The 26,909-nt window shown below is 42.4% G+C and overlaps 1 protein-coding gene across 7 annotated transcripts in view; it reads left to right on the forward strand.

The window, feature by feature from the left end:
- The window catches only part of STOX2 (storkhead box 2), an 82,516-nt gene extending 57,035 nt beyond the window's left edge, over window positions 1–25,481 (forward strand). For 5 of the 7 annotated variants that reach the window (XM_049864314.1, XM_049864313.1, XM_049864315.1 and 2 more), the window contains 2 exons: window positions 9,676–11,926; window positions 19,085–25,481. In XM_049864314.1, coding sequence (XP_049720271.1) covers window positions 9,676–11,926; window positions 19,085–19,280 — 2,447 coding nt within the window. In that variant the 3' untranslated portion in view covers window positions 19,281–25,481. Of the gene's footprint in view, window positions 1–9,675; window positions 11,927–13,563; window positions 13,613–17,705 lie in introns of all 7 variants that reach the window. The other 2 variants (XM_049864317.1, XM_049864316.1) reach the window with 2 other exon arrangements.
- Window positions 25,482–26,909: the final 1,428 nt, after the last annotated feature.

Genomic DNA, 26,909 nt, shown 5'->3' on the forward strand with positions numbered 1-26,909 from the left:
CTGTTTTGGAAGAAATACAGCGAGAGTGCTCCTTGGAAGTGAGGATAGTGAGGTTTTGTTTCATGTACTTTGGGCATGTTATCAGGAAGGACCAGTCCTGGAGAAGGACATCATGCTTGGCAAAGTAGAGAGTCAGCAAAAAAAGAGGAAGACCCTCGATGAAATGGGTTGACACAGTGGCTGCAACGATGGGCTCAAACATAGCAATGATTGTGAGGATGGCACAGTGTTGCCTTCTGTTGTACATAGGGTTACTTATAAGTCTGAATCAACTCAATGGCACCTAACAACAACACCTGTTTCTGTAAGTAAAATTTTTGGGGGACAGAGCCACACCTAATTGTTCTGTTGTCTTTGGCAAATTTTGTACTACAATGGCAGACTTGAGTAGTTGCAACAGTGATTATCTGTCTCACAAAGCCTGAAATATTTACTATCTGGCCCTTTACTGAAGAAGTTTGATAAGCCCTGGTCTAGGGCATGACTAGTATCCAGTCGCTGTCAAGCTCATCCCACCTCATGGTGACCGTGTGTGTGTCAGAGCAGAACTGTGCTTCACAGGGTTTTCAATAGCTAATTGTTTGCAAGTAGATCACCAGGTCTTTCTTATAAGGCACCTCTGAGTGGACTCAAACCGCCAACCTTTTGGGCAGTAGCTCAGCATGTTCACCATGCACCACCCAGTGACTCCTGTCTAGGGCATAGTGCTAATAATTTAAAACATTTTTAAGTCACTCGAGACCTTAAACTAGTATTTCATAAACATATGAGATTTTCCCTCTCTGCTTCTTTCCTTCTTTTGTATCTCCCTGTCTCCCTGTTTCCTTTCTTTGTATCTCTTTCTTCTCTTCTTTGTATCCCCTTCCTAATCTCCCTCCTTCCTTCTTTCCTTCCTGTCTCCCTCTCTCCTTCTTTAGTTACTTTGTATCTCCCTCTTTCCTACTTCTTTTCTGTCTCCCCCTCCTTTAGTTACTTTGTATCTCCCTCCTTCCTACTTCTTTTCTGTCTCTGCCCTTTAGTTACTTTGTATCTCCCTCCTTCCTACTTTCCTTTCTTTCAATATCCCTGTCTGCTTTCTTTCCTTCCTTTGTTTTTCTGCCTTTCTTTTGCTATTAAGATACATCAGAGCAGTATAGTTTAGAAAAATTAATATTGTTTAAATTCCCTTTGAAAAATGTATTTCCTAGACATTTTAAGTGACAATACCAAAGCCCTGGAGGTGTTTGAATATGTTTATATTTTGGATTTTTTTTTCTTAATAAGAAGAAGGTACTTACATTTTCTCTATACTACTTGAAAATAAAGTTTTGAAGTCTGACTGAATATTATTAAACTCTCTGAAATTTTATATTTAATGCACGTGTTTTAAATAAAAATAATACCCTCTATCCGTTTAACGGGTTATCCCTCGTTTGGACATTCATATTCTAAAGACAGTTTTTAGTGAAAAGTCTTCCACTAAAAATGTCTGGTATACTGAGACTTAAACCTTTTCATTACCTTTTTATATATGTTTAACATATCAAAACCAACTTAACAACTCATGTATTAGTTTGTATTACAGAAACAAGAATTTTTTCTTAATTTTTATTGTGCTTTTTTTTTTGAGTGAAAGTTTACAAATCAAGTCAGTCTTTTATACAAAAACTTATATACACCTTGCTACATACTCCCAATTGCTCTCCCCCAATGAGACAGCCCACTCCCTCCCTCTACTCTCTTTTTTCATGTCCATTTCACCAGCTTCTAACCCCCTCTACCCTCTCATCTCCCCTCCAGGGAGGCGATGCCAACATAGTCTCAAGGGTCAAACTGATCCAAGAAGCTCACTCCTCACCAGCATCCCTCTCCAACCCATTGTCCAGTCCAATCCCTGTCTGAAGAGTTGGCTTTGGGAATGGTTCCTGTCCTGGGCCAACAGAAGGTTTGGGGGCCATGACCATCAGCGTCCTTCTAGTCTCAGTCAGACCACTAAGCCTGGTCCTTTTATGAGAATTTGGAGTCTGCATCCCACTGCTCTCCTGCTCCCTCAGGGGTTCTCTGTTGTGGTCCCTGTCAGGGCAGTCATCGGTTGTAGCCGGGCACCATCTAGTTCTTCTGGTCTCAAGCTAATGTGGTCTCTGGTTTATGTGGCCCTTTCTGTCTCTTGTGCTCGTAATTACCTTGTGTCCCTGGTGTTCTTCATTCTCCTTTGATCCAGGTGGGTTGAGACCGATTGATGCATCTTAGATGGCCGCTTGCTAGCGTTTAAGACCCAGACACCTCTCTCCAAGGTGGGATGCAGAATGTTAGAAACAAGAATATTTTCAAAAGACTTGAAAACAGTATATATTTGCTTACCAACTTTCTAAGTAACTGTTTATCCATTTGTCCAGAATGAATGGTAATTTAAATTGGGCTAGTACTTTTGAATTTATTACAGTTGGATTTTCCTAGGGAGAAAGCTGACCCTCAGGGAAATAGTGCTCATCCTACAAGGTTGCTTATGGGGTTGAAGTGGACTTTACACTTGGCTTGAGAGTGATAACATTATATAAACTGTATCCTATCTCCAAATCTTCCCCTTACATAGGGCTTTACTGAATTCATCCTCAGTTAGTGTTTTTCACAAACAAGAAGAAATAATCTAAAGAAATCCATTAAAAATATTCAATCTAAAATGTTTAACATAAGCAATATGTACATTTGCTCTCTGTTTTTGAAAATTTGCCAGTATTGAAGAATCACAGCAGTGTCTAAGTCTAAGTAACATCACATTATCATGCAGAATTTTTAAATATTTATTTTTGCTTTGGAAGATGTAAAGTTGTGAGAAAGGAGAGGTCAGGTTTCAGTCCTCTTAGGATGTAAAACTTACCTTTTTCCATTAAGTCCTCAAAATTCGTATTCATGATGAACTTTGGGAGCAGAATTTGGTGGTAATGGAATTGCTGTTGTTGTTATCTGCCATCAAGTCAGCTCCGATTCATTGTGACCCCATGTATGATAGAAGGAAACAGTGCCCGGTCCTGCACCATCCTAAAAGTCATTGCCGTGTTTGAGCCCGTTGTTGCAGACACTGTGTCAACCCATTTTGTTGAGGGTTTTTCTTTCTTTTGCTGACCCCTTACTTTACCGAGCATGCTGTTCTTTTTCAGGGACTGGTACCTCCTGATGACATGTCCAAAGTACATAAGACGAAGTCTTACCATGTTCCCTTCTAAGGCGCATTCTAGTCTGTACTTCTTTCAAGACAGACTTGTTCATTCTTCTGGCAGTCCATGGTATAGTCAATATTCTTTGCCAACACCATATTTCAAGTACATCAATTCTTCTTTGGTCTTCTTTATTTGCTGTCCAGCTTTCACATGCATATGAGGCAATTGAAAATATCATGGCTTATGTCAGGCAAACCTAAGTCCTCAAAGTGACATCTTTGCTTGTTAAACTTTAGAGAGGTCTTTTGCAGCAGATTTGCCCAGTGCGATACTTTATTTGATTTCTTGAGTGTTGCTTCCCATGGGTGTTGATTGTGCCTCCAAGTAAAATGAAATCCTTGACAACCTCAGTCTTTTCTTTGTTTATCATGGCATTGCTTATTGGTCCAGTTGTGAGGAATTTTGTTTTCTTTATATTGAGGTTCAATTCTTTGTGAAGGCTGTAGTCTTTGAACCTCATCAGTAAGTGTTTCAAATTCTCTTTACTTTAACCAAGCAAGGTTGTATCATCTGCATATCTCAAGCTGTTACTCTCCCTCCAATTCTGAAGGTGCACTCTGCTTCATATAGTCCAGCTTCTTGGATTATTTGCTCAGTATACAGATTGTATAAGTATGATGAAAGGTACAACCCTGATGCACACTTTTCTTAATTTTAAACCACACAATATCCCTTTGTTTTGTTTAAATGACTGCTTCTTAGTCTATGTACAGGTTCCACATGCATACAATTAAGTGTTCTGGAATTCCTATTCTTCGAAATGTTATCCATAATTTGTTATGATCCATGCAGTCGAATGCCTTAGCATTGTCAATAAAATGCATGTAAATATCTTTTTGGTATTCTCTGCTTTCAGCCAGGATCCATCTGACATTAGCAATAATATCCCTCATTTCACATCTTCTTGAATTTCTGAAAATTCCCTGTGGATGTACTGCTGCAACGGGTTTTGAATGATCTTCAACAAAATTTTACTTCCATGTGATATTTTTCCATATTTCCACATTCTGTTGGATCACCTTTCTTTGGAATGGGCACAAATATCAATCTCTTCCAGTTGGTTCACCAGGTAGCTGTCTGCCAGATTTCTTGGCATAGACAAGCAAGTGCTTCCAGTGCTGCATCTGTTTGTTAAAACATTTCAGTTGGTATTCTGTCAATTCCTGGAGCCTTGTTTTTTTCCCAGTGCCTTCAGTGCAGCTTGGACTTCTTCCCTCAGTACCATCAGTTCTTGATCATATGCTACCTCTTGAAATGGCTGAATGTCAACCAATTCTTTTTGGTACAGTGACTCTGTATTCCCTCCATCTTCTTTTGTTGTTTCCTGCATCATTTAATATTTTTTCTGTAGAATCCTTCAATATTGTAACTCGAGGCTTGAATTTTGATCTCTAGGGCCATGAAAATGTTGTTTGGAAGTTCTGTGGGAGGTGAGGTTTGTCCACGGCTGGGGATTCCATCTTCTTTTTTTTTTTTAATTGTCCAGCTTCTTTTAATGCTTCCAGTGTCATTCAGTGTTTTGCCCAAGAATACTTCAGTATTGCAACTTGAGGCTTGAATTTTTTCTTCAGTTCTTTCAGCTTGAGAAATGCCGAGCATGTTTTTCCCTTTCAGTTTTCTATCTCCAAGTCTGTGCACATTTCATTATAATACTTTACTTTGTCATCTCAAGTTGCCCTTTGAAACCTTCTGTTCAGCTCTTTTACTTCATTATTTCTTCCTTTTGCTTTAGGTACTCTCGTTCAAGAGCAAGTTTCAGAGCCTCTTCTGACATCCATTTTGGTCTTTTCTTTCTTTCCTGTCTTTTTGATGACCTTTTGCTCTCTTCATATATGATTTCCTTGATTGTATCTCACAACTCATCTCATCTTCGGTTATTGGTGTTCAGTATGTCAAATCTGTTCTTGAGATGATATCTAAATTCAGGTGGGATATGCTCAAGGTTGTACTTTGGCTCTCATGGAGTTGTTTTAATTTTCTTCAGCTTCATCTTGAACTTGCATATGAACAATTGATGATCTGTTCTACAGTCAGCGTCTGACTTCCTTCTAACTGATGATATTGAGCTCCATCATCTCTTTCCATGGATGTAGTCCATCTGGTGAGGTTCATGTATAAAGTCTTTGTTCATGTTTTTGAAAAAAGGTATTTCAATGACTAGGTTGTTTGTCTTGCAAAATTCTGTTATGCCATCCCTGGCATTGTTTCTGTCACCAGTGCCATATTTTCCAGCTATTGATTCTTTTTCTCTTTCCAGCATTCTCATTCCAATCACCAGTAGTTATCAATGCATCTTGATTGCATATTTCATCAATTTCGGACTGCATAAGTTGGTAAAAATCTTCAGTTTTTTCATCCTTGATGTTAGTGGTTGGTGCATATATTTGAATAATAATCCTATTAAGTGCTTCTCCTTGTAGGCTTATGGATAGTATCCTGTCACTGACAGCATTCTACTTCATGATAGATCTCAAAAGCTTCTTTTTATGATGAATATGATGCCATTCCTCTTCAATTTGTCATTCCTGACACAGTAGACCATATGATCGTCTGATGCAGAATGGCCAATACCAGTACATTTAAGCTCACTAATGCCTAGGACATTGATCTTTATGAGTTCCATTTCATTTTTGACAGTTTCCTATTTTCCTAGATTCATACTTTGTACATTTCACTTCTGATTACTAATGAACGTTTGCAGCTGTTTCTTCTCATTTTGAGTCTTGTCCTGTCAGCAGATGAAGGCCTTAAAAGATTTACTCCATCCACATCATTAACGTCACCTCTACTTAGAAGAGGTAGCCTTCCAACCTTCACATTCCAACCTGAGGGGCTTATCTTCTGACACTATATCAGACAATGTTCTGCTGCTATTCATAAGGTTTTCACTCTCCAGTTTTTTCAGAAGTAGACTGCTGGGTCCTTCTTTCTTGTCTGTCTTAGTCTAAAAGTTCTGAAGAAACCTGTCCACCAAGAGTGATCCTGCTGGTATTTGAAATACCAGTAGCATAGCTTCCAGCATCATACCCTGTGATGCTGGATGGAATTACAAAATTAAACATATCCATCACACTTGTACTTCTTCAGACCAACCGTACAGATTTCTTCTGGAACCCTGGATTTCACAGTTAAAAACATCAGTCACTATACTAGGACCTAATAATAAAATAAAGAATTTTGTTGGTGGCCCAGTCAAAAAGTCAACAGCTCAAAACCACCAACTGCTCCATGGGTAAAAGATGTGGCAGTCTGCTTCCATAAAGGTTACAGCTAGGAAACCCTACGGGGAAGTTCTACTCTGTCCTATACCTGCAGGGTCACTATGAATCCGAATTGACTCGACAGTACGCAACAACAATAAAAATAATAAAATAATAATTATAAATGTCTGTGATTTTCAGTTATATCTTTGAAAACTCACAGGTAGAAGTATTTAAATTGGGTTGGTCATGGAGCAAAGAATGTTTTTATTTCATTTTTCAAGTTAAACGTTATTTGATTGATATACCTGAAAATCCAAGACATAATAAGTTTAGATGAAAATTTTCTATGTAAACTCTTTTTTATCCCTTGGTTTGGGAACAACCAGAGAGCTCGTTCTTAACGGCATTTAAAAATAATTACATTTGAGTCACGATTCTGTATAGTTTCATAAGTTTTCTATGATCATCATTTGAAAGGCCTAAGGTTAGCAAATTTTATAATAGTTATATTTTTGTTTTATCAAAATAGCTATTTCTATGCATTGAGCCTCAGATTTCCTTTATTAACAGCCATAATAAACCAGTCTACCAAGAATTCTGATAAGTGAACCTTACCGTTTTGGGTAAAACTTCGTTCTGTTACAGTTTTACTGATGGGATGCCTCTGTTTAAGATACAGTCCATTTAAAATACGGATTTGTAATCTTGGTTGCTGTGCTGCATAACTCCAGTGGGAATCATCTCCAAGACTACACTGTGAATAGTGAATCCTCATCTCAGAAGTTGTATTCTGTGTGAATGGTGCCTTCTTTAGTGTTCAGCATAGAGGCTCTGCCTGTTAATATGGTGTGTTGTTGTTGTTAGGTGCGATTGAGTTGGTTCTCATAGCAACCCTGTGCACAACAGAATGAAACGCTGCCCAGTCCTGTGCCATCCTCACAGTCGTTGTTACGCGTGAGCCCATTGTTACAGCCACTGTATGAGTCCATCTCACTGAGGGTCTTCCTCTTTTTCACGGACCCTCTACTTTACCAAGCATGATATCCTTCTCCAGGGACTGATCCTTTCTGATAACATGTCCAAAGTATGTGAGACACAGTCTCACCATCCTTGCCTCTTAGGAGCACTCTGGCTGTACTTGTTCCAAAGCGTAGATGCCCTTTGATGTTGTTTATCTTATGTGCAAGCATTTTATGTTTTATTATGGCCCTCAAGGCTTGCATATTTATAGCCTGGGTTATATCACAAATTTAATTGAAATTCATTTCTATTTTGTGATGAAAATATGATAAAATAAATAAATTTTGTTATTAAATATATGTTCTACTAGCATTGAATTCGTTTATGTTAAAACCAGTGTATTTTATGAAGAGTTAGAGGACTACCCTAAAAGGAAGTCATGCAATTCAAAAATTTAGGAATTATATCAAACAACACACTGTCCACCACCACTAGCTGCTCCCGAGTTCGTCCCGCTGTGGTGCCTCCAAGTGCGTCAGAGCAGAGCTGCGCTCCACAGGGTTTTCAGTGGCTCAGGTTTCAGAAGTAGATCGCCAGGCCTTTCTTCCAAGACACCCCTGGGTGGACTTGAACCTCCAACTTTTAGATTAGTAACCAAATGTGTTAACTGTTTGCACCACCCAGGGACTGTACATTATCCATAAACAGTGTCATCTTCTCTACTTCAGTCTCTGAGGAAATCTTCTGTGCCTGTGTTACTTCATATTTATGGATTCTCTCTCCTTGAGAACTCTAAGCCATTTCTAATACCTTCATACCCCATTATTATTAAGATTATTAAATCTTTGGAAGTTTTGGAGGGGTTGGGGGAGCCTAAACTGCTCAGCTTACCCAGCTGTTTTAGGTTGCTACATAGTGTTGTGTGAAGGTGATCTGGGTTTCCATCGACCCTGACCCAGAATTGAGACTATTAATAGGTAAGATTTATTGAGGACTCACTATGTGTCTGGCACTGTTCTACACACATTACACTCAGAGGTCCATGAAGGTAGGTACTACTGTTATCCACACTTGATGACAGTGTATAGAGGCTCAGAGCTAACAGTGAGGGAGCTGGGATTTGAATCCAGGTGGTCTGGCCCCAAAGCCCAATTTCTCCGTCTCCCTATTACACTGCCGTAACCACATTATGTTGAACCACATAAAATTGTCATTTTGTGGGTCATACACAGTTGGCAATTTTGTATGATTCAACCTCGGCTGTTTGCAAATTCTATCCTTCAGGTCCTTCTCCTAAGTGTTATTTATCACCCTCTATGTACTTTATGTACCTGGCATAGGAGTGGGGAATAACCAAGAAACAAAGTAAATGGACTATGCCCTGGAGGACTTTATACTGAACATTTTGAAACTGCATTGTACGAAGAAGCATCTATGATTTTCTTCTGGAGTTTCTATTTTATACAATATGGTACTTTGGACTCTGGGGGGCAGTTCTACTCTGTCCTGTAGGGTCACTAGGAGTCAGAATCTACTCTAAGACAGCAATTTTTTTTTTTTTTTTTAAGACTCAGTGGTTAGAGAGATACAGAGTGTCTAAGCTTTCACCAGTGTATTCCTTAGGGCTGTCTGGTTGCAAATTCGAGAAACCACCTCCATCCTGCTGACTTATGCCAAGTTCACACCTGAAGCTCTCCAGTGCAGTATCCACTTTCCAAACTGAAGGGGGTAATTTTGAAATCGGAGGGTGCATCGTAAGCAGTGGTCAAGTCGGCTAGCCTGTTTATGTAATTTATAAAATTCAGTTTATTAAGTAAACTTAATCTTAAAAAATGAAGTGTTACAGAATAGTTCTAATATGATGGCCAGCACATAAGTAAGATTTGATTTTCAATACTAAGGTAACTATTTAGCCCTACTAGTTGCTTTTACTGAGAAAGCCTTTTCCATCAGTTTATATATTAGAATGCTTATACTATTTCTCATTTTTCCCTCACTTAAAAAATTGCGTATTTCATGATTCAAGTCAATAAAGGCTTTGTAACAAGAGTGGCACTTTAACTCCGTCTAACTTGAGTTTCTCTTTTTCCTGACTTTTTAGTATTTTCTCATTCTGTAGGTAGTAATAGTCGTAAGGTCTATCAGAGAAAACAAAAATTCACGCTGAACGTAATGAACATCTTTATTTGAATCCTGCTCAGTTGCCATGTGATAAGACTTTGAAGCTTGACAAAATCAATAGGATTCTGAAAGTCACGAATCAGTCACATGTTGCCTGTTCATTTTCACGAGTGTTTTTGTTTTGCGTGTTTTAGGTGTTCCAACTCCAAGCCAAGAAATCCTACGGCACACCCTGAACACGCTGGTACGGGAGAGGAAAATCTACCCAACTCCAGATGGCTATTTCATTGTGACCCCACAGACGTATTTCATAACTCCTTCCCTCATAAGAACTAACAGTAAATGGTACCATTTGGATGAGAGGATACCTGACAGGTCTCAGTGTACCTCTCCACAAGCCGGAACCCTAACGCCCTCTGCCTCAGGCTGTGTCAGGGAAAGAACCTTGCCCAGAAACCACTGCGACTCTTGCCATTGCTGTAGAGAAGACATGCACAGCATGCAGGCGTCCACTCTGCAGAGGAAGCCCGCCAAGGACTGCAAAGACCCCTACTGCCCTCCTTCGCTATGTCAGGTGCCACCCACTGAAAAGAGCAAAAGTACTGTAAATTTTTCTTACAAGACAGAAACTCTCTCAAAGCCTAAAGATACCGAAAAACAGTCAAAGAAATTTGGCTTGAAGTTATTCCGGCTAAGTTTTAAAAAGGACAAGACCAAACAGCTGGCCAATTTTTCTGCCCAGTTTCCTCCTGAAGAGTGGCCCTTAAGAGATGAGGACATGCCGACGACCATCCCGAGGGAGGTGGAAATGGAGATTATCAGACGCATTAACCCAGACTTGACTGTGGAGAATGTCATGAGGCACACTGCACTAATGAAGAAACTTGAAGAAGAAAAAGCACACAGGAGTAAAGCTGGGTCCTCTGCCCACCACAGCGGGCGAAGTAAAAAGAGTAGGACTCATCGGAAGTCCCACGGAAAATCTCGGTCACACAGCAAGACACGCGTGTCTAAAGGAGACCCTTCAGATGGCTCTCGTCTGGATATCCCAGGAGAAAGAGAGTATGAGTTTTGTGACCCTCTTGCCAGGGCACCCAGGGAGGGCTGCTTCGTCATTGAACACAAAGGAGATAACTTTATCATGCACAGCAGCACAAACATGATTGAGTCCCATTTTCCCATGACGCCAGAATGGGATGTATCCGGTGAACTGGCCAAAAGGAGGACTGAGATGCCTTTTCCTGAACCTTCCAGGGGAAGCTCCCACTCTAAAGTACATCGAAGCCACAGCCATACCCAGGACCGAAGGTCCAGGAATGAGAGATCCAGCAAAGCCAAGGAGAGGTCCAGATCAATGGAAAACTCCAAAGGCCCTCTGGGGACACCTGAAGACGCGGCTGAAGGCTGCAGCCAAGACAACCAAATGCCCAGCCAATCCTACGCGGACGACAGTACCTTAAGGCCTGCACAGACTGCCACTCATCAAAGGGCTCACCTTCCATCCACAAGCTATAAAGAGGTGTGTATTCCAGAAATAGTCAGTGGCAGCAAGGAACCTTCCAGTGCTTGTAGCCTTTTGGAGCAAGGCAAACCACTAGAGAGTTTTCCATCCTATGGTGAACTCAACTCTTGTCCGACAAAGGCGGCCACAGACGACTATTTCCAGTGCAACACCTCAAGCGAGACCGTGCTCACGGCACCATCACCCCTGGGGAAGAATAAGGAAGACCATGACACACTGACCCTGGCGGAAGGGGTGAAGAAGCTGCCTCTGTCTGATCGGCAGGCCCCCCATTCCTCTAGGGAGCCTGTGGGGCACAAGGAGGAGTCACCAAAGGGGCCAGGTGGAGGCCCAGCAGCTTCAGGCTCAGTGGCTGAAGGGATTGCCAATGGGCGCCTCATCCAGCACCACAGTGCGGAGCTCAGCAGCCTGGACAAGAGGAAAGAGATATTCAGCAAAGACACACTGTTCAAACCTCTTCACAGCACCCTTTCTGTAAACAGCTATCACAAATCCAGCCTGTCCCTCCTCAAATCTCACCCGAAGACACCTGCTGACACACTGCCAGGCCGATGTGAGAAACCCGAGCCGTCCCTGGGGCCCTCAGCCGCACAGGCCCTGCCGGCCTCCCAGCGCCAGCAGGAGTCAGCAGGCAACCAGGAAGCCTCTTTTGACTACTACAATGTCTCTGATGACGACGACTCTGAGGATGGGGCAAACAAAAACACCGAGGAGGAGAAGAACAGAGATGACGTGGGCACCATGCAGTGGCTCCTGGAACGGGAGAAGGAAAGGGACTTGCAGAGGAAATTTGAGAAAAACCTCACCCTCCTGGCCCCGAAAGAAACCGACAGCAGCAGCAGCCAGAGAGCCACTCACTCAGCACGGCTGGACAGCATGGACAGCAGCAGCATCACTGTGGACAGCGGGTTCAACTCCCCACGGTAGGGACCTGTCTCTGCAGCCCACACACTGGGCCGGGCCTCTGCGCGCCCCCCCCACACACACAGGACACACACACAGGGATGAGCCTTTGCACACGTGCGCACACACACGGCCAGGCCTCTGCGCGCCCACACACACACAGGGATGAGCCTGTGCACACCCACACACACACACGGCCGGGCCTCTGCGCGCCCACGCACACACGCACACGCAGGGATGAGCCTATGCGCGCCCCCCACACACACACAGGACACACAGGACACACACACAGGGATGAGCCTTTGCACGCGTGCGCACACACACAGCCAGGCCTCTGCGCGCCCACACACACACAGGGATGAGCCTCTGCACACCCACACACACACACACAGCCGGGCCTCTGCGCACCCACGCACACACGCACACACAGGGATGAGCCTATGCACGCCCCCCCACACACACACAGGGATGAGCCTCTGTGCCCACACACACGCGTGCACACACGGCCAGGCCTCTGTGCACCCACACACACACATACAGGGATGAGCCTCTGCACACACACACATACACAGCTGGGCCTCTGAGTGCCCACACACACAGACACGCACACACACACGGCCGGGCCTCTGCACGCCCTTGCCACACACACACAGGGATGAGCCTCTGCGCGCGTGCACACACACGCACACACACACACAGGGCCAGGCCTCTGCACGCCCACACACACGGGGATGAGCCTCTGCACACCCCCCCACACACACAGGGATGAGCCTCTGCACGCCCACACACACACACGGCCGGGCCTCTGCACACCCACACACACACATACAGGGATGAGCCTCTGAGTGCCCACACACACAGACACACACACACACAAAGGGCTGGGTCTCTGTGCACCTGCACACACAGACGCACAGGGCCAGGCCTTTCCATGGCCACACACACACAGGGCTGAGCCTCTGAGTGCCCATACACACATATAGGGCCAGGCCTCTGTGCACCAAAACACCTATATAGGGCTGGGCCTCTGCATGCCCACACATACACACATACACATAGGGCCAGGCCTCTGCATGCCCAGACACGTACACACACACACACATACATAAGGCTGGGCCCTTGTGGGCCCACACGCACACACAGGGCCGGGCCTCTGCGCACCCACACACACCATACACACACAGGGCTGGGCCTCTGCTCACCCACACGCACCACGCACACACAGGACTGGGCCTCTGCATGCCCATGCACACACATACACACGCACGGGGCGGGGCCTCTGCGCACGCCCCCCCGCCCCCACACACACACAGGGCCAGGCCTCTGCATGTCCCCCCCACACACACACAGGGCCAGGCCTCTGCATGCCCCCCCCACACACGCACAGGGCCGGGCCTCTGCATGCCCACACACACACACAGGGCCGGGCTTCTGCGCGCCCACACACACCAGACACACATACACAGGGCCAGGTCTCTGCATGCTCCCCCCCACACACACGCGCGCGCGCGCACACACACACACACACACACACACTAGGCCAGGCCTGGAAAGATCACCAGGGAAGGTCCAGGCATCACAGCCTCAGTGCTGCGAGTGAGGGTTACACACTGTGCAAGCTGCGTTGTTAACAACCTGTTTCTGACTTCTTTTTCAGGAATTGAAAAAAATGTTTCTGCAGCTGTAGAGATCACCAATCTGGACTGGTGGGTTGGCTCCTTCCCTCACGCTCACATCAGTCCTAAGACCAGTTGTTTCCCAGTATCTGCCCCACGTTCCCATTGGCACCATGCTCATGTGAACCCCAAACCAGTTTCTGTGGACCGACCCCAGCTCACGGCCACCCCGTGTGTCACAGTAGAGCTGTGCTCCCTCAGGTCTTCAGTGGGTCGTGTTTTGGACGTAGATCACCAGTCCTTTCTTCTAAGGCTTCTCTGGGTGGCCTCGAACCACCAACCTCTCCGTTAGCAGCTGAGCACAATAACCGTTTACCTCACCCAGGACTTCATGCTCGTGTGGAAAGGGGTGTTTAAGTCCTTCAAAAATAGTAACTTTTTGAGTAGAATGAGTAGTAGTCAGTGGCGGATAGGGGACTGGAAGCAGATGGATTGACTCTAGCTAGGGTGGTGGTCCCTCTAGCCAGAATACAATAACAGATCTCAAAACCTTTTCAGCGGGTCTGGAAGTTTGCTGCTAATTTAATCTCTGCTTTTGGTGTGGCCAGCCCTCTTGCGTACCTTCCTCTCACTGCTTGCATGTCTGTGGAGACATGGAACCTTGTTCCCTCACAGAAAGTCTAGGGGGCTGTGCCCTTTTTCTTCTCCTCCTGCAGAACTGATACGATCCACCTAAGTGCTATAATCCCTCCAATTGAAGTCCCTTCTTTTTAGTAAAATAAAAATAATTCCTGTTGAGTCAACACCGATTCATGGCAACCCCATGTGTGTCAGAGTACAACTGAGCCCCATAGGGTTTTCAATGGCTGATTTTCTGGAAGTAGACTAGCCAGGCCTTTCTTCCGAGGTGCCTTTGAGTGGACCTCTAACCTATTGGTTAGCAGCCACGTGCGTTAACCATTTTCACCACCCAGAACTCCTTTTTGGTAAAAAAGACCAAAACCAGACCTATTGCCGTTAAGTCGATTTCTACTGATAGTGACCTCATAGGACAGAGTAGAACCGCCCCATAGGGTTTCTAAGGAGCACCTCGTGGATCTGAACTGCCGGCCTTTTGGTTAGCAGCCGAACTCCTAATCACTAAGCCACCAGGGCTTCCAAAGCGTAAAAAAAGATGGTGGTAATTCAGTAAAGGGTTGACAGCTGAGAGTATGTAACGGCCAGTGTTCATGTCCAAAGCACTGAAGTCGTTCAGGGCTTAAGAAAGCAAACGAGTCTGTGCCGCTTCCTCTTCTCTACCTAACTCTTTCTTCACCTCAGTGAGCAACTTGGGACCTAATTCTCCTTTTAAATTCTACTCCAGATTGGTGACTCTGGGATGCAGAAATAACTGTTCACATTTTTCTTCAGCTGTGATTCCCAACTTCACAATACTTATAATTTTAACAACTCCTCAAATAGAACTGTGTATTTGATATATTTTTTAATTATTAAGAATTAAAATTAATTCTATCACGATCATTTTACTATGTCTCTAGATAATTTTGGAAAAGAGAATCACAAAAATCAGGACTGGGAATCACTATCCTGTTTGTCCAATATTACCCATTACGGTCGAGTCGACTCTGACTCATAGTGACCCTGTAGGACAGAGTAGAACTGTCCCGTAGGGTTTCCAAGGCTGTAACCTTTACAGAAGCAGATTGCCAGATCTGTCCCCCATGGAGCAGCTGGTGGGTTTGAACCACCAACCTTTTGGTTAGCAGACAATCGCCTAACTGTTAACAGGGCTCCTGTTGTCCAATATCAGGCCTTTGTTATTTCTTAGAGAACTAGTTCTTGATCAGCAGCACTGTTTTTTTGGCCATATTTTTCATTTTGCAAAGTTAATGCTTGTGTGGAAGTGTGATGTCTAAGACAGACCTCAGAGATGGTACTGATTAAAGTGGCTGGGAGACCAGGAGCACCAGGTCTCCTCTGCCTGTCCCTCAAGGAGCCCTGTGAGACCTCAGGGAACCATGGCACTCAGTTGGAAAGCTACTGCCCTGTTAGTGACTTTTCTAAGAAATAATTTTGGGCTGAATTTTTATCCTAAATCAAATCTTAATTTATTTTCTGTATCTTTTCTCTTTCCCTGCTCTAATATTACCTTCCTCTTCAATTCCTAGTAGTGGATACCAGATGAGTATAACTGAAGATCTGTAATGCATGCTTACATTTCAGAACCCTAACTTATGAAGGGTATAGTTTACCTGTACCTTTGTGTTCTCCTGTTTCTTAATTACAGACTCCACCTGCCTAATGCTAATACCACAGTTTCAAGCCCTTCACATTGCCCTCTGGGCCCATGGATTTCCACTGGGGGAAAGCTGCAGTACCCCAGAGGTTGTTGCTAAGATGGTGGGAGTAGTTGAATGGGTTCTAACTCAAAAACCTACCCACCTCATAATATTGAAAGTTTTTTTTTGTCTGTTTTTGGTAAATCAGGAGAGCTATTCATGAAGGAGTTGAACCAGTATCTCCAAGGAATATATTTTATTATCTCTAAATTTGGGGTGTTGGATAAAGAATTTATGATTGGAATTAATTCTTGAAGTGGCAGTGAGTTTATTTTTATTTCCTTAATACTGTTAAGTTAAATGTCTTGTCATGGTAGTAGGTAAGATCATTCTCAGGAGGCAGGCTTTGCATGACAGCCAAGCCTCTGTCCCCTAATTAGGTAGGATTTTTTTCCTACAGAAAGATAGAGATCACCTGTAAATTTTATGCAGCTGGAGAATCTACAGAACAAGCCCTAATTTTACTCCTTTCTCATGGTAGTATCCGTTAGTTAGAAGCCAGGTGATGAGCTTATTTTCTATAAAAACAAACCCAGTGCCGTAGAGTCGATTCCGACTCATAGCGACCCTATAGGACAGAGTAGAGCTGCCCTATAGAGTTTCCAAGGAGCACCTGGCAGATTCAAACTGCCGACCCTTTGGTTAGGAGCTGTAGCGCTTAACCACTACGCCACCAGGGTTTCCTTATTTTCTACACATCTCAATAAATAAGTTGCCTTTGTGATGCAGGAGAATGGTCTGTGAAGGGGGCTTTTATTCCCCAGCCTGGGGAGCATTCAAGCCAGATAGCACTCTCGTGCCAGTGCCTCTCCATTGCTGTGAGCTGGAAATCTTATGCGGGCCATTTATTCAGATCTTACCATAAATATTCACTGAGCTACCAACCCAGCTAAAACAAAAGACCAAAAAAGTGATCCTTGCACTCCAAGGTTTCAGTGTTGGCTCAGAAGGCATGTTCAGCTACATCTCCAAAATCCCTTAGTCCCTTCTGTAGAGGATTAAATGTTACTGAGAAGGGAAAGAGGTAGGAGCTTGAACTATTCTGTAAGACCTAACGTTAAGAAGAGAGTGAAAAATCTTGTTATGCAAAGCCTGCATTCCAAACCTCAGGCCCCAAACTGGCTGATAAAGCCAGTGTGCAGACCCAGGGGCAGAGGCTGCAAGGGCTGTGCAGCACGTGGTGAGCGTGTGCCCCAGAAGTGTGGGCCAGGGAACACGTGTGTGCGGAAGGATGGACAGCTGAGCTGCTGGCTCGCTCTTCTATCAATAAAGTCCTGAAACCATTAGCTCGCTTTTAAAATATAAAGTAACAACTTTTAAATTTGAGAAATATTTCTACTGCTGACATTCCCATCTCCGTTAACCTTTCCATCATCGTATCCAGAGCCCTTGATATTAACGTCACTGACTTTACTCATTATTACAACAATAATGAGATACATGTTACAGGAGAAACTGGGGTACTGTGCATATTTATCACTATGGATTTGTCTGTCCAAGGTGGCCAAGGACTCCTACAGCCCAGACAGCTCCCTACTTAGATGGTCTGTTGTAATATGTGTTTACGGTACCTGGCACAGTACCTGGCATACAGCAGGTACTCAATAAATGTTAATCCCATGCCTCAAAAGCTGATTTAAAAGTGGGTCCTTTGGAACTTAAAATGCATTTTCTCATGGAAAAGATGTGAAGCCAACTTACAGTGGCCACTCAATTCCCTGTGTACCAGATACATAGAGGAAACAATTGCAGTTCTCTAGGCAATACAGATTCTCCATCTGTGCTTGTTTATTCTTTACAGTCACTCTGTGAGCAGGTAAATAATCATAATTATCCCATTTTAGAGATGAGAAAGTCAAGTACTGTGAGACCATGATTACCAGTGAAACTGAAGGCGTGCGTCATGAAATCGCATTGCCCTTCCTCCTCTGTCCACTCACCTCATGCTCACGTGTAGCCCTGGCAGGCCACTGATGGGTTTTCCTGGGGAAGGTGGTAAGGCAGGTAAGTAGTAAAGTCTAGCGGTTTTCATCATTCTTGAGATGACGTTCTGGAGATTCTTTAGGTATGCTATATGTAGCGTGCGCATAAACAGAGGGGAGCATTGACTGTCTCTACAGATGGAAAGGGGCCCTACTTCTGGAGGTACCCTCTGCCTTCAAGAAATGATCACTTGTCTTTAGTCAGAGTGAAATGCCCTCTTAGGAAGGGCTGCCCAAGGTTTCACCTTAGGATGGGAGGAGAGGAAGCAAGGTTGCCTTTGACCTATTGACCGGCTTTAGCAGGTTTAAATTGGTTATGGGGACTGACTCTCATAGAATACTTTATAAACCCTGGATGTTTTGAGCATGGGTGTGGCTTCTTCAATCTCTGTGTAAGCTAATAAATGAGTTATTACCATTTTGGGGACCTTGAACATGAAATTCATTCAGTTTCCCTCAATCAGCCCAAGTAATCTTATTTCTGCTATTGTCCTGTACATTTGAAATGTTAAATGTTTTAAATCTCTTGGAACAATAAAATCAGATATTTCTAGCTTAGAGAAATTGAGATAATAAAGCTTTCTAATCACCTCTAGTCCATAAGAATCCTTTAAGGAAACTATTTTCTACCAACAGGGGAAATGAATGGAGAAAAGCTAAAGTTCTTTATCTGCTATATACTTTAACTAAAGTATTATAATTCAAAACAGAGGATGAAGTGTTTCAAAAGAATGTTATTTCCATGAGTGCTGCAAATTAGCTAGGGGCATTCTTGAAGACCGCCAGAGTCAAAATCTGCTAATCAAGGATGAAAACAGAATAATTGGAATAAGATTATTGAGCTTATTCAGGAACAGCTTTGCCAATGAATTTCCAGGCTGAAATGAAGCCATTACATATATACATTTCTGAGTATCTGTTTTTAAAACTAATATATTAGCTATCTATCACATAAAATTTTGTAGTAGTTTCCATGAATGTGAAGAGAGGGGGGAACGTTGCAAAGTGCGTTTAGCCGTCCATAAACTCTTTCTTCACTGAGGGTAAGGTGTTGGTGTCTGTGAGAGCTTCTGGAGCCCGTGTTGGAGGAATGTATGTGAATAATCAGGTCGAGATGGTATACTGATAGGATGTTATGAACCAACAGAGGAAATCCGTTAGCTACATCATTGGCTCGTCCTTTGTGCTCCGTATATAACTATTTATGTTAAAAACAAAACAAACCCTTTTTACTCTTTTAGTACTCGAGAGAGCCTGGCTTCCAACACTTCCAGCATTGTTGAAAGTAACCGACGGCAGAATCCTGCTTTGAGTCCGGCCCATGGTGGAGCTGGCCCAGCCTTCAACTTCCGAGCAAGTACGGACCCCCCAACAAATGAAGCTGAGAAATTACAGAAACCTTCCAACTGCTTGCAAGCTTCTGTTACTAGTGTGTGATAGTCCTTCTGCCTCAGACCTTCTGTCTCGTTCGATACAGCCAAGTTTACGTCACTGGGACTGATGTTTACATCTTTGGAAAGACAAGCATCTCAACCACAGTTTTTGTGTTTACTTAAACTGTGCTGCTAAGTAGGCTAGAGCAAAAAAAAAAAAAAATCCAACAAAAATATTTCAGAGTATTGCTTTTCACATTTATGGCTCTGTAGCAGCAGATAGCAGTAGGGTGATCTGTACACTCGGTGTCACTAATGGTAACCGAGCACACACAGGAAGTCTAGACACTGTAAGTGTACCAAGCATTTCAATGTCACGCAGTTACCAGCTCCATTTTAAAATGTCACAGATATGTGTTGCTCCCAGTCTGTGGTTAAATGGTGCCACAGAACTGATCCTTGACACTTTCAAAAACAAACAAAAAACTAAGCCGCCATAAAACGTAAAATGCAAGTGTCCACCTGGAAGGAAACCGATGCCAAACTGCCCAGAAGGGACCTGCCCTTTGTGTGTGAGTCGTTGATGCAGCAGTCATTTTCACTGTGAGTTTCGTGACACTGGTTTGCAGGAGCCCACAGAAGCGTGTCAGAAGGGGTCGTGATAGAAATACTGGGCGTGTTTATTCTTGGGGTTTGTTTTCAAGTGTATCAGATGCTTGTCTGATTTTTACCTTCCATAGTCACAGACAGGAATAAAGGCCTTTGAATCTGAAGTGGATAAAGGAAGGGAGTTCCCAACCGGGCTGGGTCGCAGTACAAGGGATGGGAGAGGTAATGTGGACTTTTAAAAGGTATTCATCAATATTTAAGGAAGATAATTTCCTCCTTGTGACACTTACGATGATCCTAACTTGCTATCATAGATACAGTAATTAGTTTGTTTAAAAGCAAAATGTTCTTTGTGATACAAACGAAGAGTATGGCCTGAGGATGTTATTCTTTCTAATGGAAGGATGTAAATCTATTTTATGTAGTTTTAAATAGAGTGCCTAAATTAGGCTGTGGGAGATCATTTTTAGCGGTTATAGGAAAGAGCAAATTTAGGGAGAGTTGCACTTCAGGCCTTTTATTCCTGGGAAGATATCTACAGAGAAAAGTTGAAAATACTTTTTGATTAGAAATATCCATGTGCCCATGTAATTCACAACAGAACGCGCCCATTCTGCAAGTGTGGAACAGTCATAATTTGTACTCCCCTAAAATTTACCAGAGTGACAATTACGCATACATGAACTGTGCCAGAGTAATGTTTGCAGATATTTTGTACCAAGTTCAAGAGGCATTTCTAGGTGGAAGTACCTTTGTTAGCCCAGCTTATTTCAAGGTGGTTGGTTAACATTTTGCTTTGGTTTACAACGTCATGTTGAATACAGAGACGACTCTCAGCAGAAAAGGGGTTACAAATAATCAGTTTTACACCTTATAGGAAAGAAGATATTTCCAAGTTCCTATGTTTTATTAAAAAAAAAAAAATCAACTCTACGGCAGTGGGTGGGTTATGTTTTATTTTGCGAGCGCAATGGAATAAATCTGTAGGGAATGTAAAAGTTTTTGCAGAAGGGTTAGATATGACACAAGTGAATGGACTGACGTAAAGTTTTACTTAGTTTAGAGTCATGTGATATTTGGAGCCATAAACCATAAAATATATATCCAAAAATAAATATAAAATATTTTCAACCCAAATTTCAGTAATTGGCATAGAATTTGTGAAACACTTCCGCTTCGTTATTAGGTTTAATCACTAGAAATCTGTTGAAGAATGCAGTCATATATGTAGTTGGATATAATTTTTGGATTTAAAAAATAGAGGGACTTCTCGAAACGTTCGGATGCTCCCTCGTGCTTTTTCAGATATTTGGAAGTTGTCCTTCAAATTGGACTCCTCAATTTTAGCATATTTCTGTTTGTTTTGCTTTTCTTGCACTTGTGTGCTTGAAGGAAACTTAAGCCCTTTTCTGAGTAAGCTCCCACACCATTTAAATGCTAAATCAGTTGGGTTTCAATCTCATGTCTTATTTCCTCCAAGGCATGCCTTGATTGCTCAGAAATGCATTGTCTGTCTCGTGGCTTAAATCCATCCAGAAGGAACGATGATGATCCAATAAACTCCAGAATCTCTTTCTTTGGGGAGCTGTATACCATACGGTTACTAAATTTTTCAGTCCAAATTCATTTTCCCAAAAACCTACTCTCAAGTTTTTATCATACTATCAGTTCATAAACAATATAACCATTGAAACAATCCATCAGCCTCTAGTTGATCCTCTGAAAGTAGCCATGATAATAAAAAGCTGTATGAACAGGAAAGCATTTCCCTTAAGAGAAGCTTTAAAATATAAATTTACCAATATTTCAGAAGAAACAGGTTTACAGAAGACATTATTCAAATTAAATATGTATACTATTTGCCTGATGCGGTAGAGTACCTGAATTTTTTTTTTTAATCTCCCTTAGACCAGCAGCCTTTGTCCTGGACATGATGGATTTTAAAGATGATACAGTGTAAGCAGACGTTTCATGTAAAAACATTCTGGTCTGAGTCTAATGGGGACTTTTGAATGGGGAAGGAGTGGTGGCGGGAAGCGCATTCTAAATGCAATCCACGCTGGTCTGCCTCAGGCCCTCTTCCAGAGCGCTGCTCCGACATCCTCCTCCCACGTGTGAATTCAGCTGCTCATCTAGTCTCCGCTTAGAGTTTACCAACGGAAAGGTTTACAAATCTGAGTTGGGTTGAATCTCTGCATAGTGTTCAACTTTAAAGGGTCAACACATCTGTCGGCATTTTGCACACCTATGTATTATTATGATACAGCATATTACTTTATGGTAATTTTTATTTTTACATATAACTACCTCCATAAATTTAATGAAATGGCAGCAGTGCGTTAAAGTGTATTGTTAAGAAAAGCAAAGTTTAAAACTTGCTTAAACATTAGGCCATGGTGTTCTGTGTGTGTTGGATTGCAGTGTGGTCTCGTGACTTTCCTCGCTGTGGTTTGCCTTCACAGCATCATTTGGCTTCAGATGTAATCCTGTCTCTCCTCCCTTCCTGATAAAAGCGCCCTTGATTCTGTGAATGAAAGGAAGTCTGAAATTCTTGTCTTTTTCCCCCCCATCCCTGCCAAAAGTTCTCTCTGGGAGAGTAAATTGGTAAACGTAACTCAGCAAGCTATTTACTCCTATAAAAATCTGATTCAATTTCTAGTTTTTCAGTAACAGGAGACACACAAGAAATTTGGATTGCCAACTTTGAAGCACTTTGGACCTCTCTGCCTTCACTTGCATGCTACCATATTGAGCCCAAACTTCATTTTAATTAAAAGAGCTATGCCGTGTTTTCCACGACCTCTGTTAAATACCTTGTATTCCATTTTATATATTTTGCACATCTCAGGGGACCTTAATGAGCATATGATGGGGGAGGGTGGCATCAAACAGAGAAAACAAGGAGACGTGCTGAGAGGGGACTGCCTGGATGGAAGTACCTGCTTCTCTGATGATGTGAGACTCAAGCTCAGGAAGCCTAAACCGAAAGTTAATCTGCAGTAACAATGATCTGAACACCGGCTGTTCCCAAATATCTTTTTTCACATCCCAGCCAGCATTTCTAAAATGTAAATTATATTGTAGTCGCCACGGGGAGAAGAAACCTGTTCAATGAAAACAGAAGTGTTCCTTGGTAAGGTTGGCACAGCTCTGCAAAATTCTACCTGGGTAAACCACTTATCACCACAAAGTGTACTTGAAAATAAGGTTTTTAAATTATAGGCATATCACTCAGTAAAATAGTGACCATTTTTTGAAAAGTCTCACCATTTTTAACATGATCAGTATTTGGAGTTTGATTAAAAACCAACAACAACCAGGAATGACTTTGCACAGCTCATTTTGGGATCTCAAAGCGCTTCCAAAGCATTCAGATTCACAAATAATGAACAAAGCAGATCACGTTTGTAATACCCGTACTTGAATAATCAGAAGGACTGACTTACCGTTACCTAGAAACACAGTGGCAGCTATCAATGATCTATTTTCTATCTGTTTGATAGACCATCATGACAAATCACTAAATACAATGCTATTTTTCTGATGTGTGCTAATAAAGTCAAAGAAAACAAATACAACCTTACACTTTGTCCATCTTCATTCAAAACTTTCAGGGTGTTTGGAATTTCACGCCTCAGCACACCTTACAGGTACCAGCTGATCGGGGGGAGATGAACACACCCACCCAAATGCCATTGCAGTCAGAGGTAGAACTAGACCAGCACCCTTGTTTTCAGGTTCATATTGTGCTTCTGTAATTCTTGTGCTAAAACATGACTGCTACTGGCAGTGGAAGGTGCTGAAACAAATTTTAATTAAAAACTTTATCAAGTACTCTTCACAGTGCTCTTTGGCACAACAGAAAGTATAATATATTGCACCCTTCTATGGAGCCCTGGTGGCACAGTGGTTTAGAGCTCAGCTGCTAACCAAAAGGTCGCAGTTTGAATCCACCGGCCGCTCCTTGGAAACCCTATGGGGCAGTTCTACCCTGTCCTGTAGGGTTGCTATGAGTTGGAATTGACAGCATGGGTTTGAGTTTTCTGGTGGTTGGTTTTGGAGGATTTCTGAGGGAGATGATCTAGTCGAAGTGTTTTCTCAAATTATGGAGATCTAAGTTCCTTGCCAACCTCTGTTACCACAGGCCAGCCACATGGCCAGCTAACTGTGTCACACCACAGAGGACCCAAGCAGGAGTGTTCCCTCTCCCCTTTTGCCCCCCCAGCACAGTCCTGCCCACTGGCAAGGGCAACCAGCACTCTCTGTACGTGCTTTGGGCTTGGGGAAACTAGAACACACTAAAAATGAACACCACAGCCGTCAAAAACATTGTCTTGCTTTGGATTAGGAAAATACAGGCAGGAAAGAGATTACTGTTGGTCCTGTCTTTGCCAAGTAAAAGAATCAGCTGTCACTCCATCCCTCTCCCAGAGGTATTATTAGATTAAGAATGCATTCAACATTTTCCTATGGATTTTTATTTAAAAGACTTATATATACGAAAAAAATCCATTATTGAATTTCTTGGGGCATTTGACACAGATGTTGGTATGCGCCCTGTTGACTTTGTGTGTTAGCAGCAGCACCCCAGAGAGAAGGTCTCCCCCAATTGCGCTCTAACATAGACTCCGTGTTTTTACAGTTGTTCTGTGACTCACGGTTGATGGTTTGCAAGATTCAGAATTCTAGAAGGCTCCAAAGAGACTAAACCTCCTTATGATTGTATACTATCAGTTATAGGGCTTTAATTGCTAACGTTGGCTTCAAATGTGAACACCATGCCAACAGAGGGAAGGGGGTCTTTCCCCAGAGAGGTAGCAATGATTCTGGAAGCAAATGTAAGGCTCGAAGCTTGGCCAGTCCATGTACAGCTGCCAACCTCCCTGTCCAAAGGCTGACCTTGGCACCCCTGCTCCCTTGCTGCACCAAAAAGAGGTACCAAATCTGAGATCTGAGATCTCCCATATAAATCTTCTGCAGCTATAGGAAGTTGATCACGAGGTCCACACTCAGCAGCTCCTCACCTTTCTTTCCTCTGAGCTCCGAGCTCCCTGCCTCCTTCCTCTCCCCCTGCCTGGATGCTGACACACCACCACGGTTTCCACATTGGAAGGGCAGAACACTGTGCAGTATTGTGCACACACGCTGGCTTAGGAGTAGAGCCGCCCTAGGGTCACCTCCATGTAAGTATTGACAGCTACAAATGTGGGTCCGTAGAGTAGTGGACATAGATACGACTTTCTAGAGCAGAATTAAATTTAAACGTTAAGTTTCAAGGGGTGGTCGTTCTGCAGGTGTCTTTTCTCTGAGTGACTGAATGTGACTATTGCATTCGGGTAAATGAATTAAGAAGTGCAAGTGGGATTTACTGTATGTTAGAAAGGAGCTTTGCAGCCAAGACTGCCTTGAATAAAATGTGTTTGCACTGAAAAAAAAAATTACTTGGTCTCTGGTTGCTGTAAAGGTCATCCAAGATGGATGTTCTGTTTATATTGTATAGTATTTCATATGAAATAATTACAGTTCATGAAATGTCTTCCCTGATGTTACTGATTTATAACAGCACATTTGTAACATGGTTTTTATCGTGTCGGTGTACCATATTGTAAATGATGATCACTTGTCGTGCTTAGTATAATAACTTAAAAAGAAAAAGGACAGGGATTTTTGTAAGTCTATATTTGAAAGTCCCTCCATATGATAATATTGTGTTCATGTTGTTTATGTAGTGTTCTGTGAAATATCCATTTTGGATTGTGTTACTTTTTAAGATATTAAATAACATTTGGTTATATGTCTAAGTGGATTTTTTTTAAAACTTGAGAGAAAACATTTTAGATGAGATCAATTTATTTCTCTCTGTATATAATTTTACCAACAAATTTTTGTTGCAAAATCTTTATTATGACAGCTTTTTAGTTAAAAAAATCTCTTATCAAAATTCTGTTTTTCTAGAATGTTGAAAAGTAACATTCAGATAGCTAATTGAATTTAAAGCAGCTTGAGGTTTTGAGATGCATATTATTAAGGTTCCCACATGAAATGTAATGTATTTGGTTTTTGTTTTCTTTGTTGTTGTTTGTTTTGTTTTGTTTTCCTTTAACACTCATATCACAACTTCTGCCCCAGAATGAATGCGTCCTTTTCCCAGTAAACACTAGCAGGTTATCCACATATTCCAGGTGCACTTGCCCAAGACAGGCGTGGAAGGCCTCCCTGTTTCATTGCTTTCAGAATCTATTGCACATTCTTTTGATTATCTTTGATGGTAGAAAATCTTTTTTTTTTTTTTTTAATTGTCGAGTGAGTGATTAAAAATGGTATTTTTAGTCAAAAACATTATACTGTTCTAAAGTAGAGCCTGATTTTCTTGTAATGGCCATACCCAAAGCAGAGTTCCCAAAACTATTTTGAATAGTGACAGTAACGTTTGGGTAAGTGTGGGACACCAAGGTGACCACTCTGAAGGACAAGTCTTATTTTGTTTGTATAAGTTTGTCTATAAATTGTCTTAATACAGACACTTAATTTTCAGGCATGAAAGGTGGTATTTTGATTTCTACTCTAGGACCGAAAGCTGCTGGGCTCAAGGAAAGGGAGTTGTATGTTCTTTCAGAACAATCCAGTGGAGAAAATGCGGTGACTTAACGCGAAGATGGAGAGCAGAATTCAGACTCCTTTGAGGGAATGCTCACAGTTCATAAAATCTTTTCTTTCCAAAGGAAATGGTATGCTTTGAACTTGTTTTGAAGTGTTTTAGAGTGGTGGGTTTTTTCCCCTCCATAAAGAAAAAAATCCCAAACAGTACCCAGTGATTATTTCCTACCCCACTGGCAGCTGTGGAATTGACAGCCACTTAAAAAGAAACAATTCACCTGACTTTAATAATAATTTATTTAACTGTAAGATCTTATGGCTGCTGTGGGAATACTTGGATTTAATGATTCTCCTTTATTTGGGCTCAGTGGCTCCAGGCCTTTCCTGTAAAACAAATCATCATGGAACACGTTGCACCATAGAGGAGTTTCAAGAAAAATCAAGGCACCTGCACTCAAGATAGGCTGGGTAGGTTTATTTGAGTGAA

This window comes from Elephas maximus, chromosome 21, assembly GCF_024166365.1.
Source record: "Elephas maximus indicus isolate mEleMax1 chromosome 21, mEleMax1 primary haplotype, whole genome shotgun sequence".
In the NCBI taxonomy this organism is placed as follows: Eukaryota; Metazoa; Chordata; class Mammalia; order Proboscidea; family Elephantidae; genus Elephas; species Elephas maximus.